The sequence below is a fragment of the Pagrus pagrus genome, assembly GCF_965226575.1.
Source record: "Pagrus pagrus genome assembly, chromosome: 20".
NCBI classification, from domain to species: domain Eukaryota; kingdom Metazoa; phylum Chordata; class Actinopteri; order Spariformes; family Sparidae; genus Pagrus; species Pagrus pagrus.
This window is the reverse complement of record NC_140207.1, coordinates 20,692,262-20,708,966: the sequence shown is the minus strand read 5'-3', so window position 1 is coordinate 20,708,966 and position 16,705 is coordinate 20,692,262. Positions and strand designations below refer to the sequence as shown.

The 16,705-nt window shown below is 40.5% G+C and overlaps 1 protein-coding gene across 2 annotated transcripts in view; it reads left to right on the top strand.

The window, feature by feature from the left end:
- The window catches only part of odad2 (outer dynein arm docking complex subunit 2), a 47,360-nt gene that overhangs the window by 18,366 nt on the left and 12,289 nt on the right, over nt 1-16,705 (top strand). For both annotated transcript variants that reach the window (XM_084340993.1, XM_084340992.1), the window contains exons 11-17: nt 3,949-4,095; nt 6,281-6,490; nt 7,548-7,781; nt 8,501-8,611; nt 8,773-8,927; nt 14,096-14,276; nt 14,380-14,441. In XM_084340993.1, the coding sequence (XP_084197119.1) occupies nt 3,949-4,095; nt 6,281-6,490; nt 7,548-7,781; nt 8,501-8,611; nt 8,773-8,927; nt 14,096-14,276; nt 14,380-14,441 (1,100 nt within the window). The remainder of the gene's footprint in view (nt 1-3,948; nt 4,096-6,280; nt 6,491-7,547; nt 7,782-8,500; nt 8,612-8,772; nt 8,928-14,095; nt 14,277-14,379; nt 14,442-16,705) is intronic.

The following is a 16,705-nucleotide window of genomic DNA, read 5'->3' as shown; positions in this document are numbered from 1 at the left end:
TATTACCCGCAAAATTACCAGGATGTCCTACTACATGTGGTTGCAGCATGCTTTTCTGGCTATTCTGACCCACAATCCTCTGTGCAGCAGAAGATACATCACATACGTCACAGCGTGTTGCACGAATGTTAACAAAGCCGAGAGAGCACAAACATTTGACAGCTCACTGACGGATGACAGCTCATTTGACAGAATGACAGATGCAATTTAAGCACATATAAGCAGCCCAGTACTATGTTCTTTTTCCTGCTGAGGCTGCAACGGATATACAGTAGGAGCAAGAGGGTCAAAGTTCACGATGCACTGTTATGATGAAGTAGTGTTCATGCAGTACGTTCCATTGGAACTCGGAACTCGGAATAAACAATGTCCAACACAGAAAAGTGCAATGTAGAGTTGGACAAGATCTGTGTAGCCCGAGTTCGCCAATATAAACACACACGATGTCTCAGCAGTGTACAAAGTGAACAATTACTTTTTACCTCTTCATCACTTTTTACTCATATATGTAGTGTTTGTTTTGTAAAACATGCAGTAAATACAACTTTGTAGTTGTCATTTCACTTTCATTTAGTTGATCTGACTTTTTGTCAAAACACCCGTTTGCAGCGAGCATCCATGTCTCTCTGAGCAGATGCACTGGGGGCGCTTTTAGATCGGAAGTCTGGAATACTCACCAAATTCCAACTTGCAATGGATCACACCATGAGTCCCAATTACATGCATACAGCATCCAACTGCAGCTGCAGTATGTACTGAAATTAAAAAGAAAAAGTATGTTATTCAGAACGCACGGTATTTTACGATCTTTAGGACCAACAACAACTTTATTGACTGGAAAAATTATCTTTTAAATAGACAAACATCAAATGTGTTATTCATAACATAAGTCAAACAGAATCAAAATTGTAATCCCATCGACTACTGTACAGTTTTCCCCCCCAAAATAAGGTCTCAGGAGGTCCACCAGAAGGGGCGTGACATCGGCTCTCTATAATAGCTAATGTCAGCATTATTATGGATCTCACTGTTCCCACCAGTTTAAGGTGAACCCATGAAAGCCACCGGTGTGCGGTCAGTGTGATTTCTGTGCAGTTCAGACTCACTGCAATTTCTTTAATCTCCTGAAGATATGAGTCAAAGTTATCATCAATATAAGTCTGTTTCTTTCTGCTGCTGTTTGTCACATGGACCCTCATGTTAGTAGTGTTAGATGACATTAGCTAATCTTAGCTGTGATTGCTGACATTAGCTAACATCAGATCTATCCCCAGCAGGACCGCCAGACCAGAATAATGTCAATTAAAAATCTACTTTAATCCAGCCTGGTTCTACGTACCACGTACGTAAGAACAACAGCAGAGAGAAACAGACTCGACATACCTGTGGTTTAGAAGTTTCAGGTGTAACTGTGGGAGCTGTGGTTTCACTGTTCTCAAGCCCTCCTCCTCTCCTCTTACTGGAGTCCTGTGTCCTGTTGGCTCTGAACAAAGTCTGCCCATCCGCTTCAATAGCTTGATCCAGGAAGTTAGGGGTTAACCACATCTCTGTGAAGATGTGCACACAGCAGTCTCTGATTTCCTGTTGCTGAGTCGCACTTCTTCCACTTTATTCTCCTGCGATCAGACATTAGCCAGAAGAAGGCTTGATAGAGGAACAGCTCTTGGTCCAAGTTGGGTCAGCTTAGCTCTGATGGCCTTTATCTCCTCTCTTCCTGGGGTGTTTGCAGCGCTTTCTGTGATGTTTGGTCCCGCTGGTCTGGCTGGCCACTCAGCAGAGGCCGCTGGTGGAGATCCTCTCTCAATCTGCTCTAATAAAAACCCCATACTTCCTTTTCTGATGTTGATGAGTGCATCTCTATCATAGGCAAAATGTGCTTCAGTAGAGGGGGGCATAGAGGCGAAAAAATAGAAAAAAATATATCAAAAATGTAGCGAGGATTAAAGTAGCTGTCTTAATAATTAGTAAAATATATATTAAAAAAGAAATCTATGAATGTAACTTGTGAATGTAATGACCATTCAACTTATTCTTGAACTACTGCATGCTGACAAAGGAATTATCTGCTCATTTTGGCACAGGAGCATTTCATATCCAGGAATTCATATCATAAATAGACCACATTTTCGGACCATGACCAAATACGGTCCAGCCATGAACTAGGTTTTGACCTAGTCTTGTTGAATTTCTTGTTCCAAGGTCGAATAGTGTTTGAATTGGTTCCACTTTAAGCATCTGCCCCATCATGCTCAGAGAGTCAAAGATCTTTCACCATTAAAGATAGTCAGATGTTGTCAATGTTTTAAAGAATTTCGACAATACTTCAAGACCAAAGCTCACAAAAATGAAAGCACATGATCTGTTTTCCCAGCCATTACTCCTAAACATAGCCATTTTTTCGTTGTTTTTACAAGGTACGAACCTTGCCTGTTGAATCCTTTGAAGAGCGAGAGTGGAGGAGACAAAGGAAGCAGTAGATCCACTGCTGTTAATGTGCAAATGGTTCACATTTAGGCTAGCATCACGATATGGAGAACACATGTGGCTGTTATCCTGCTGTGTCAGAGCGCTGCTTTGTGAGGGAGATATGATCAAACACCACTTGAGACTGTGGTATTGGTCCACGCTGATGAACAGCTGCATGAAACAGATTACTGCCGCAGCCTTCTATATAGTGATAGGCTATTTTCTACTTACGTATATAGGTAACTGGTAGTAGGACATGCCACATTCTTACGTTTAGTTAAATAATCTGTTTAGGATGGTCCTGAAGTCTCAAATTGTTTGAGAAGTGTGCAACTAATAAAGGCTTCTGAATCTTGGAAGGATTGAGGCGACCTTGAATCTGCTAGATGAGAATTCTATCTGTTGCACATTTAAACCGCTGCAAAAAAAGGCAATAATATTTGATTGTTCACTTGCCAGGAGACTTTGGACTGGACGATTCAGTGTCACATATCAAAGCCATGTAGCGGGTCTAGTATTACAGCAGCTAACTGATGCATTTTCGTACCATGAGCTTCTGTTTTATCTGACTACTGATTTTTTCCCCTTCTTGTGATCAAAACCATTGCGTGTCAACAAAGTTTGGTATGCAACTGCGTATGATGCAGACTAAATATGGTGATATTAAAAACACCATTGCTGCCCGCCTGGATGGTATTTTAACATTCTCGAAGCACCAACCCCGAGACTAGTATTTTAAGTGCCATAATACTGTCAACATCCATCCACATTGAGGATATTATGTGGATTTATGCACTGTGAGGAGAATCTGAAAAAGGACAACAAGTATTTGGTCACTAAATTTAGTCTGCCACTACCACACATGTTAGGTTGTGACCACACATGTCCAATTTTAAATCTGTGTATTGTTTATTTTTTTTCGTGAACACATGTGAATGTGTAGTTCAGTGGCAATAAAACCTAATCAGTTTCCTGCCCCATGTGTGCGGATGGGCTTGTATTTAAATCAAACAGCAGATTTTCTCCCCTCAAACACTTGTTGATTTAGTAATGTTGTAGTTGCTAAGTTGCTAATCGCTAGGGTGCAGGTCTTAAATGATTTGTGTGTATTAGCAACTGTCAAAACATTAGTTTCAGGGTTTTAGTCATCCTAATAGTTGTCATCTTAAGGGCAATGTCTAATGGATTCTAGGCTTGACCTTGTTGTCAGTACTCAGTGCTCTGTTAGCAAATAATTTCTTTCCATCAGTGTTTACCGCCACAAACCACAAACACTTAGCAGGCTGTGGCTTAAACAAAACAACCCCAGCAGGAGTGATATTATGTGGGGAAACAACAGAGGGAGAGGGAGGGCGGGGAGGTGGAAGGAGGTTTGTATCCTCCTCCCTTTCCAAATGTCTGTTTAATGTTTAATTTCCCCCCTTCTCTGGTCCTTTCTGTCTCCTCTTTTTCATTCATTCATGTTTGGCATTATTATTACAGGGAGGCGATCAGACGGCCACTGTGCTCACCCTGTGCGCCATGATGGACTTTAATTTGATGCAGGAGACGTGCCAACTGGCCATCCGGGATGTAGGTGGCCTTGAACTCCTCATTAACTTGCTGGATACAGATGAAGTCAAATGCAAAGTGAGTAGCTGTGCCAAAGCTGGACCTAGATGGCCTACAGGCATAAACAGAGCCGGCTATGTGTGCCAGCCTGTGTTTTAGTTACAGAAACACTAGCACTGGGTAGAGAGCGTGCCTTTGAAAGACACAGGGTAGCAATTATTCACCAGTTTGCCTAATGATGTGTGGGTGCTTTCTAACCCGATTTTATTACGGCTTTCTGTCCTGTCTATTTTTAGTAGAAATGTGGATAATGTTTGGCTACTGGATATTGTTCTCTGTAGTCTTAGTACGAAAGAAGGCCTCATGTTGGCATTGGGGCAATAGTTTCTTTTCTACAATACAGATCTATCATTTTTAAAATATTGATAATGCTTTATATTTATGTTATAAGCATTAGTTAAAAGGTACAGTAAAAAGGCCCTTATAAGTTATTATAAGATGCATATTAATAGACTATATAAGTATTAAAAAGGTATTATGGTGTTTTTTTAACCTGGACCCTATATTTACGTGTTTTGGTTTGTAAATGATTTATACTGACCCAAAAGTTTTGGATTTGGTCCAGTAAATCGGCTCAGTTGGCAGCTGCGACACAGCTACAGTCATCCTTTGGGGCAACTCCAAATGTCAAGAATTACGTCAATTAAAAGTGCTTGTTTTTTGCCACCGACAGGCTGAGGTTGTTATTCTAAGTGTCTGATGACATTATAGAAAAGATTCCTGCAGCATTAGACCACATTTGGTAAAAAGTGACCAGAAACACAAATCTTGCTTGTGGAGAAGTGTCGCTCTGAAATCTTGTGAGGTAAGTTGTTACTGTAGTTGCCTCATCTAGATTGTCAAAATCAGTTCAATATTCCTCCATGACTTTGGAAATAAATTCTGACTGGTATTTCCTTGTAACTCCAAACTCCACTCTCCGACTCTGTCGTTTTCCTGTATGAAAACTCACCTCAGATATCAGAGTGAGACTTTACCCTTACCGAGACTTCTATCACATGTCTAGTATGAATCATTTACACCCCAAAACATGTAAATATATGGCCCAGGTTTAAAATACCGGAACTACCCTATAATGATAGCATCACAATCGTGTTTACATGTTTATTATGCTATTATTAACACTTACATAGGTGTATTAATGTTAATATATGTCTTGTAAGGATTTACAGGGGTCGTATTACCTAATTAAAGATATAGTTGGTAATGTTGGAAAGTTAGCAAGATTTGAAAGCGGCACCTCGTCTAAGCTCCACCCCCTTCTCCCCCTCCCGTCAGTGCTCCGTCCAAAGCCCCGCCCCCACAAACTTGAACGTGCATCAGACAGTCCGTCAGCAGGGCAGAGGAGAGCCGTTAGCACTGGGCTAATACAAGCTACAAAAGTAGCTAAGTTGGCTAACGTTACATATTTCATGAAAATAACCCCGAAGCACAACAACTAAAACAATGGGTGGGGGGGCAGAGGGGGGTGCAGGCAGGACGAGACATGAAGACATCTGATTGGTTCTTTCAACTCGGACCGAGAGGCAGGGATTGGTCAGAGTTTTTACAGGCCTGCAGCTGAACAGGATTACCAACTATACCTTTAAAGATGTTATTGATAACATTCAGCCACTAAATGTGGAGTTCCATCTCCCCTCTACCCTTGGATTCACATCAGAACCCCACTGTTGTTCGAATCATCTACCCCCTCAAGCTAATGTTGCTATCGCTAGCTAATGTTAACGTTGCTATTGCTAGCTAATGTTAAGATTGCTTTTGCTAGCTAACGTTAGCGCTGGGTGCATACTGTAACTCAGCCATTTTTTTGTTGTCTTTTTTCCACAAACTGGCAGCTACCAAGACTGTTCATCACCGACAAAACAGAGATTCAACGTGATACCAGCGTCGTTATATTATTGGCTGAAAACCTTGTTCGAACTTGGAACCAGCTGTCAACATTCTTACACAGAGATGAATGAAACATCACAATCATTTTGGACCTGACAACATTTTTTTCAATTATTAATTCACAATCATCGTAATGTTTTTAAGGAAAAGAGATACTCTTATTTTGCACCTTTCTACAAGCTCTATAGATGTATTATTTAAAAAAGAAAGTGATTTATCAACATAAAAATGTTATCAATATGACCTTTAAGTAACGCGTATTAAGGACCTCACTATAAGTATAAGTGTGAAAGTTTCATCTGTGTGTCATTAGATCGGATCTCTGAAGATCCTGAGAAAGATTAGTCACAACGTGCAAATACGTCGAGCCATTGTTGATATGGGTGGCCTGCAGAGCATCGTGAAGATCCTGGACTCACCAGTCAAGGACCTCAAGGCCCTAGCTGCTGAGACCATTGCCAACGTGGCCAAGTTCCGCAGAGCAAGGAGAACCGTCAGGCAGTACGGCGGTATAAAAAAACTGGTGGGTATACTTAAAATTCAGGTTAGTGGTGCAACAAAAAATTATTAAAAACCTCTCTGTATTGCCAATATGATGTGCAAGAGAAGAGAAAACTGCGGAGCAGAACCTGATCTGTCCGTATTGGTGTTAATGTACATGCAGTACAGTGGTAGAGTTTCCATTAAAAACACTTGTCTGTTTATGTCTGTGTCTAGTTTGTGATTTAGTACAAACGTTTTCGCACTAAACCACAGACACCATGGAACCTTTGGAAAAACAGGATGGTGCCTTATTCTAATTTGATCCACGTATTACCATTACTATTTTGTTTAAAGTGTAAAACACATATCCAGACTCTCCTGAACTACTGTATGTTACTGTATGCACTGCAAGTCAGTCACCCTTTCATACCCTTTTCACACTGTATGCAAATGCCAGATAGCATCCCATCCATCCCTTTTCACACAGGTTTTGAAAACAGCAGAGTGGCTGCTGGGGCAAAACAGATAGAATGTCCCTGACATCCTCTGACCTGCATTCATGTTTGTTGACAGAGGGACCTGTGATTAAAGCCTCCATGGCTTGTATATTTTCCTCAGCCCCAAATCGGATGTTCTCATGTGCAAGTCGCTCGCGGAGGCAGATTAATTTCACGCTATGCTACAAGACCACCTTTGAACTGTGCTGTGTGTTATAGCTTTGCCTGCTCTGTCTCACTGGCCAGGAGCTACAGATTAGAACACTGAATGATGGCCATAAACCGTCACACTGGGCTTTTCAAGCCTAACATCAACATCTATCCTGACAGTTTTCCACTCCTAGCATCTCTGGCTTTTTCATCCTTGCAGACCCAGTGGTAATAGAATTTTAATTACACCCTTAATCACAGCCAACAACTTCCAGTGCCATCTGGAACAGTACATTATCACTCCAATCGTGCAAGCAAACTTTTCAGAGTCCTTGAATTTATGCGTGGAAGTTTTCTGCTAAACATGTGTGGTCTTGTCTGCTTGTTTGCACACATTTCATGTTCATGTTTATTCACATGTAAGTGCGGGCCCCTTGTCTCTCTGCTCAGGTGAAGCTGCTGGAATGTGTGCCTAATTTAGCCAATCTGACTGCAAACCAAGAGAAGGATGTCGAGGTGGCTCGCTGTGGGGCTCTGGCTCTGTGGAGCTGCAGCAAGAGTACCAAGAACAAGGAAGCCATCCGGAAGGCTGAGGGTATCCCTTTGCTGGGATGCCTGCTCAAGTCTCCACACGAGAACATGCTTATTCCTGTGGTAGGCACCCTGCAGGAGTGCGCTTCAGAGGTGAAGGAAAGGGTTATTATAGTTTTGTGTTTTTCATTTGTTTTTATTTTTTATGTTCTCAATTTTTCTTGTTTTCAGTTGAGTTAGTTTCAGTTTCCAGAGGGTCTGCTCTTTTCATTTTCATTTTTATTATTTGGTTTCTGTATTAGTTTTAGTTGTTTTTAATGCAGTATGGAGGGTATTTGTCAGGAGCAAGATATAAGAAGTTCAGAATAGTTATTACAATAAGTACAAAATATCATTTCAGTTTTATTTTTTCTGAAGTCTACCTTTTGTTTTTATTTCAGTTAACTGAAATGTTTTTTCATTCAACTGTTTTAGCTTTCAGTTTAGTTTTGGATAACCATAATTACCTTGAGGGTGATGTACTGTACAGTATACTGTACTTCATTTGGCACACATAAGCCATCAAAAAAGTCCATGCATTATTCCCAGAGAAATGAATGAATATGTTGAAAAACTATCTCACAAAAATCATCTCACAATGATAAGAAAGTGTAAAAGCATTTATGGATGAATCCCTTTATCTGGATCCGTACCAAAAGTCCTATTCTGGGCCCAGACCTGTCCTCCACCCAAGTTTCATGGAAATCCATTCAGTAGTTTTTGTGTAATCCTGCTGACAAACCAACAAACAAGCCACAAAATATATGTGACATAACTACACATTCAACAATTGATGTTGTTCATGTGGTCTGCCAATTGTCATGTCACTGCAGGAAAGCTACAGGATTGCCATTCAGAGGGAGGGCATGATCAAGGATTTGGTCAAAAACCTAAGCAGTGACAATGATGAGCTACAAATGCATTGTGCCAGTGCGATCTTTAAGGTACCTGTTTTTTACACTCTTGCCCATAGTCTATGAAAGCAATGACCAGAACTGGAAAAAAAAAGGACAAGGAGTAAAATAGTTTCTGAGACTATTTATTTTCTCCTAAGTAGAACCAGCTTGTAGAGGCAATAATGCAGACCCACTGTTTTCCTTTGTAGTGTGCTGAGGACGAACAAACTCGTGTCCTGGTGCGTAAGTACAAAGGTTTGCAGCCACTGGTTTCACTGCTGAGCAAGGCGGACAACAAGCAGCTCTTGGCCGCTGCCACCGGGGCCATCTGGAAGTGTTCCATCAGTATGGAGAATGTAGCTAAGTAAGCCACGACTCAGGGTCCCACCTTATTACGTCTTACCAATACACACACAAACGCAACATATCACAGATACAGAAACACATTGTAGTAATATCTTTTGGTTTGTGTGATTATATGTTTGTAATTAGTGGTGAGAGATTAGTATGACTTTGATAAATCAGTCGTTATACATAGGAACAGCAGTCTAATGAGCCTCAGAATGAGAGTGGATTAACAGCAATAAGGCCTTTCACACACGTGCCTTAACCTTTGGAAAATGTTCGCTAAGATGATGTGGTTTACAGCATGTGAATACAGCATGTGAACACAGAACACCAGTCAGGGGTTCAACTGACTTGCGTGCATTACGGTCGTCATGCCATCATCACATACAGTATTTATACTTTTTATTCACTCATGACTAGCTGTGTCACTTTTTCCACTCACATGCTATTGTCATGTCTCCCTTTCTTTACCATTGTTCCAGCTTGAAGTGATTATTTGCTTCAAATGTAAAGTTTTTGGATTCTTTCCGCTCCGATCATTTATGTGAGTGTTTGCTGCTACAATTCAATCTTTCCCAGCGTTAACAAATGCTCAAGTCAGTGTGCTGATTTTATAGATTTCAGTGATGTGTAAGTCAAGTCCTGTTAGTATTTAACCAAATGTAGGCATACTGAAAGAATCAGCCTTGAGCTGGTGATTGTCTAATGTCAGAGGAAGCAGGCTGACAGAGCCTTTAATCATTTGTCATGGAAGGCAGAGGTTTATTTAAGTGTCATTTAGCCTGGATGCTTCAGCTGTGACATTTCTGGATGGGTTTTTGACTTGTACTTAAGTGTTAGATGATTAGTCAGTAATTTGCCCTCTAAAATAAATAATGGCCAGAGAGCATGCCCTGGCAGCACTATGCATTTCCACTGGTGCGTTTTTGAAAGAATGATGTGTGTAGTGTAGCTGTAACTTTCTTATTCGGTGTGAGACCCCGGCTATTATATATAACACACACACATACAGTAATTATATATCTTTGTAACATATTAATCAATTCATAACCTATTCTTTCAAGTGTAGCCATAAAACTGATAAGACATTATCTTAGAGTTTGAGGCTTTTCACTGAGGTAAGATTATGTGAGTATGCCTTTCTTTTCACTCATAAAAGGCAGGGCTGTACAGTTGAGCTGCAGTAGAATTCTAGAAATAACAAGAAGAAGAAGAAGAAGAAGCAGAAGCACTTCTTCAGGACATTTCTTCACCTCATATATCATAACTGACAGAATGATATCCTGCATTTAAAGTCTAAGTTAAGTCCTCCCAACTGGAACTGAGCGTCTGCTGTCACATCAAGTTAAGCGAGGATTCCTTTACAGGAGCGGAGGAATGACAATAACATTCTTTTAAAGCAAAATGGACAGATCGTTGTCCGTTTAACACGCGTCATGAAAGAAAACAATTTCATTTGATTTATTTTAATTTATTTATACTATTATTGTCATTAAATGATTAAAGGTAGTGGCATAGATATTACTCTATAGACAGACAGTGTTTAATAGTACAAATCAAGCTTACAAACTGGCTTCTTGATAATTTTAATTAAAGAAAAACTCATACTGAAACTCATACATACTGGGAACCCTTCTGACTGCAACTTGGCATAATGATAAAACAAAGTTACTGCACTGGCCATGAGTAATGTGGCAGCATAATACACTTGCTGCCAGCACAGGCTCCCTGCCATTTGTAATGACTTGTCACACTGTTGCTATGTGAAATATTTATATTACTACTGATAATAACAATAATAGAAATAATTATAATGATGCCATTAATCACATGTAAACCACATTTAGTGACACTTCATTTGCAAACACTAAAAAACACTTGGTTGCCCTCACTCTAAATTTACCATGTCACAAAGGTATCCGAGTGAGATTACCAAGAGACCATAATATTTCATGGTTTCTTTCCCATCTGTGTTAATGTTTTACTTTGGTTTTTGGATGATGTGGGCAGCTGGATGTGAACAAAGGTGATATGTGGCTACCTCTTCAGGAGGAAACCAGCATGATGCATGGCAAATGTTTTAAATGCACACTTGAATGTGTAAGTGGATGTGTTTTTTTTATCCTCTGTCAGGCCAATTTGAATCACTTTAAATGTCTAGGTCAGTGACCAAGCCATTACTGTCAAAAGGCAAAGGCTGGTAACTGCTTTTTAGGGGCATGCACTCATTTAAGAATTAATCACCGGCTGAGTGGTGTACTGAATTGAAAATCATTTTAGAATATATTTTTTATATATTATCATATATATATGAGTAGCAGAGTGTGGATATTTTTTCACTTTTCTTTCATTCAGAACATGGTCAAATGAAACAGACCCCGTGGCCCTTTGCAAACAACATCACTTTTTTCTTTTATGTGACTAATGATTTGCAAGGTCTGGACAGTATTGAGGTCGGGGGACCGCCGCTCAAGACAAGTAGCAGCATGTGTAAGCCATTTTCCTGATTAATGATGCATCAAAATGGGAGATGATTGATGCCCTGAAATCTAATTACATTCATAACTATGAAGTACATAAGTGTGTTTGTTTTAAGACCACATAAGCTTGTGTTTTTTGTAGGGCTTCCAATATTACATGGATGGCTGTACCAAGCCAGGCTTATATGTGCAACTGGAAATGCCTTTGTAAAAGTGGAAACACTGAAACATTATTTTTTGCAGATTTATGCATGCATCGATATGTGGCCCCTTGAGCCTGTATACTGAGGTGTTATTGACACACAAAAGTGCTGTAAAAAGCCTCAACAAAAGTCTGAGGGAATAACTTCGCAATGGAAAGTCACGACTGCCAAGTCTCGACTGTATTTGCCAGCGCAGTAATGTTTGGGGTCAAGATTGTGGGGTTAGCTTTCAATTACTGACTACCCCTCCATCTTACCTCTGTTCCAGCCCTATGATGAGCACACCATAATTGCTCCTCCAAATGATACTTCTCCTTACCTCACAAAAGCTTTTTGCTCACCCAAGTAAGTCACTGCTCCGCTGTGTCCTTTTAAATGAAATAAATTGATCAGTTAGTTAAATTTCACAAGCATCAATCTTTCTCATTTTGTCATGATTGCTAAGCAGCTCTGGGTCCCTGAAATGTCTTACTTTGACATGGGCCTTCCTCAAAGCCAAAGTTAGAATGAAAGGCAGCAGTTAAGCTTTCTGCACTTAGCTGAATGTGTGATCTAGTGCAGAAGAATGAGAAAAGTAAAAGAAAGGAAATCAGTCATAAAATTGCGCTACACAGAAGTCCCACTGTGGTTCCTGTGTCCTCCGACAGGCTTTAATAAGCTTCCCGTTGTGTGGAGCCCAGTGTTTGCAGTGGAAGCCGCTCCAGGCAGTCTTGTGTAATTTTACTCTTGCCATCACGTAATTAGCTGGGATTGGCTTAACAAAAATAGACATGACTTACCGTTCATTTATCAAAAGTTATGTCTGTGATTACAAGATAATTCTACTGTAGGCAATTGCAGATGACACTTCAGCGCTGACATGGGAAAACCATTGTTTTTCTTTATGGCGATTTTCACTGAACTTAACTTTGGCAGCTCCTCTGATCATTAGCAGTGTTTTCACTTGTAAGAATAGGTGTGTCAGTGGACCCTGACCAAAACCAAATGACCTTGGCCATCTACAATAGCTTACGAGTTGTGCTGCCAGCAACCGTAACTGTGAATAAAAACAGTCATAGAATTTAACTGTACATCAGAGGTTTGTTGAGGTTTTTTGCAACCACGTTATATCCCTTTTAAATGTTTACTATAGTTTACCACTCTATAGCATGGGCAAACAAGGCAAAATCACAGCAAAAGAGGGAGGGAGAGTTTCCAAACCGCAGCAAAGCTTTGGAAATGGAAGTACGGACAAGGGACAACTGTGAGCGGCCGTGGGAAAACTGCCTGTACTACTGGGTTGCAGTAACAAATTTATGCCTGTATGGCTGTGTGCACTTAGATAAGTAATAGCATGTTTAGCCGTGAGGCTCCAGGGATGGCAATGTTGTCGGTCTGCTGGTCTGTCTGTCAGCTGGTCAGTCCACCACTTTGGTCCAGACTGAAATATCTCAACAATTATTGGACAGATTGCAATGCTGGTTTTTGCAGACATTCATTGTCCTGACTTTGATATTCCAGTAACTTTTCATCTATCACCACGGTCAAAAATTCCACATTTTTTTTTCAGAATTTGGTACAGACATTCATGATTCACAGGTGATTTATCCTAAAAAAAAATGGTGAACCACCAACTTAACTATAGCGCCACCATGAGGTCGACCTTTGTGTTTTATTTATTGTGTTTTGTGTTTTATCTATTAGTTTGATTGCCATGAAATTAGGCACATTTGCATTGTTCCTCTCGGCATGAGTTGTAAAACCTTTTCTCTTGCGCCTTTGTTTATGACCACACATCCTGCAAAAACGACAATGACGTTCCGATCACCCTCAGTTGTGCTTTCTGCTCAGTGCTAATTAGCGAATCAGTATGCCCATATTATGCTCATATTCAGGTTCATACTTAGCACCCTCTATCTGAATGGTCCACATTAGTACCTGTGTCTTTAAGGCCTCTTTCCTGAAAAGCCCAGTCTGCTCTGACTAATCAGCTCACAAAGGCCTGAGCAGGTACCGCCCATTGTGTTTTTGCATAAACTCCGCCAGTGTTTTTTGCAACCACGGCCATGGTGGGGGGTGTGGCTGAGGGATGTATAGTTGTGACATTACACCTTACAGATGTCCTTAACAGCTTGTTTAAAGGGAATTTTTTATATAGTACCTAGACCTGCTTTATAATAACAAAAGACAGGAAATCTCACTTTCTACAATGCAGGACCTTTAAACTAAGATCCGTTCACATTTAGCTATGCCTAAGTACAGCCTTTCCTAAATGTAAACATAACCATATTAACTATTGTACCTCCTTAATATCAGCATGCTGTGATTAAAATTATATTTCTGAGCATGTTAGCATTGTGAAGTTAGCAGTTAGCACAAAGCCCCCGTGCCAAAGCCTCTAAGAGCTAGAGTCTTTGTCATCTATTTTGTTCATTGATTTCAATGATGTAGTGAATATAATTAAACAATGTGAATCCATTAGTTAATAAGATGCCTATCTTCCTCTTCTCCACCCTTGAAAGGCTTCAGGAGTACAAAGCCCTGGAGACTCTGCTTGCCCTGCTGACTGATCAACCTGAAGAGGTTCTGGTAAATGTAGTGGGAGCCCTGGGAGAATTCGCCCAGATACCTGCCAACAAGGCCACCATCCGCAAGTGTGGAGGCATCAAGTTGCTAGTTAACCTGCTCACTGGAACAAACCAGGCATGTTGTGTTTTTATCTTACCACATAAATGTTCATCTGATCTTTAGAACGTACTCCTATTTTGATTCATGCATGTATTTTCTATTTGTGTCATTTAACCAGGCGCTGCTGGTGAATGTAACCAAGGCAGTGGGCGCCTGTGCCACAGACAGAGACAACATGGCGTAAGTCTCCCTCTCTTGCAGGGCATCCAACCAGCTAGCACTGACATTTAGAGCACAGTTGCACAAGGCCAACGTGTGTTTTTGTGTGTCTTTTAAAATGTGATTTGTTGCTTACTCACTATTATTACTGAATTAGCTTCAAACACATATTCTTGGCCGTCTATTGACGTCATATGTTTTGACAAGGGAAAGACATCAATTCCAGGATCTCAACACAATATCATTAACGTGTCATGGGCTGATGCTTAACAAAATCTATGTTCTTTTAATCTGTAATTATACAGGTACTTTTCCCTTTCATCCACAGCATAATGACAGATTTTAAAAGCTTTGTTTATTGTACCTGCTGTGTTAAATACGGTTGTGGTTCCATTCCCGGTGCTTTACTATAACTTTGTGGTCACTGTTAGGACTTGAGCTGGTCAGACGAACATACCTAAAGCCCTAGTCTGTCCAAGACTACATGGCCAAGAAAACACAGTGAACCACATTCCAGAGCAGTCTTTGTTCAATGTTCCTTTAACCTCACCCTCAATCTGTGCTTCATTGCTTTTACAAGGCTGTTATGGACTACATGACCCTTCTTAATTAGCACTGGACACAAATACAACTTAATGACTGAGTTTATATTGTTTGTTAGCTGTTAAGACTATCATATGAGCTTTTTACAATAGCTTGGAGGAAAAAAACAACGGGTTCAATAAAAAGCGAAGCATATCAAAATAAAGCCACTGACTTCACACAAGAGGCGTGTTTTGCATTGCTTCATCATGTTCTCCATGTTTTCTCACAGTGTATAAATTTAGGCCAGACTGTAATTTTTCAGCCTTCACAATTGGCTGTAAACAGAAAATTCTTATTTCAATAGCTGCTCTCTGTATGTTTTGCGGCAGTGGCTTATTTTTAGTCATGTATGTGTACAGTAGTTTGCTGAGCAATTAACATAACTCAAATGTGATTGTTTCCTCCTCCAAACCAACACCGCCGGAGCTGTTTTTCACATTCCCTGTGATTAGACGATGTTTGTCTTGCCAGCAAATATGATGATGCATAATACCACACAGTAAGCTACAGCATTATTGTCAGTTAACATGACTTAATTCTCCCAACAGAAACTTTTACTCAAATACCACATTCTGTTGATCAGCTCAATCATTCTCTCCTCATCATTCTTATGCAGGTCATCCATAACTGCAAAGAGCCTAAAACAAACCCTCATCACTTTCAAGTTTTCCATGAAATACTCATATGTTTGTTTTCATTCTCAACCAGTAGGCAGTGTGTGGCTAATGACATTGCGCCTCCTCCACTGAATCCTGTGTAGCTACAAGAGTGAACACACGTTGTTTAATGCCTCCAGGGTTTGTGGTCTCCTCCTCTAATTCATCACTGTCAGCTGCGACTTCATTGGTAATCTGTTTCATACCTGCTTCATGGGAAGACAGAGCTGTTTTGGCGGATGATATGACGCTTCACTTTTGTTTTTGGTCCGGATTTAAGAGGCCCCGCAGACTGGAATCTGATGTTATGATCCCTCCAGACTGATTTATGTGCAAACGGAAGACAGATGGTGCAGGGGACGTCCCTGATGAGTGTTCGCTCGTTGCCAGTCACGGAGATACTGTGATTAGGGAGTGTTTAAGTAATTATGACAGCATTCAATGTCGGCCTTGTTGGTGGAAGCACACATGGGGAATACGTTACATGTTATTTACACCAGACAACGGGTGCACTGTGGCGTAATTCTTTGGCTTCCCAGACCCTGACTGCAGTTTTGACTACAGTCATGTATATGACATGAAATACAGCTTGTGCCTAAGTAAACTTCACTCAGACTGTATGAAATATAGAGCAACCTGTCTCTGGCTCTGTTTGATTTGGAAAGAGGTCCTCTTTTTGGCTCTGGTTGAAAAACAAGCGACCAGCATAAAGTGTAAGTTTGTCTCAGTTTCTATTTATAAACCCATGTATGAAGGACTATAAACAGATGTATGCGAGTTAACCTCTGGCCCTAGAATCGCCAGGCTTTTCCTTGAAGATTGATTTGAGTGAGCAGACAGTGGGTGGGTTGCAGGCCTGGAGAGGAAATGAACAGGGCTGAAGGCAAGTTGCGATGAAAAGCCAATGCTGAAATCAATCGACGCTTTGATCCAACTTGGCTATTGTTGCTATACTGCTACTGGCCAGGCTGATACAGCCCCAGCTCTGAGAAACAGATCAGTAACACTCTTAAATCCTTCAAGCAGAAATGTATTCTTAATGAA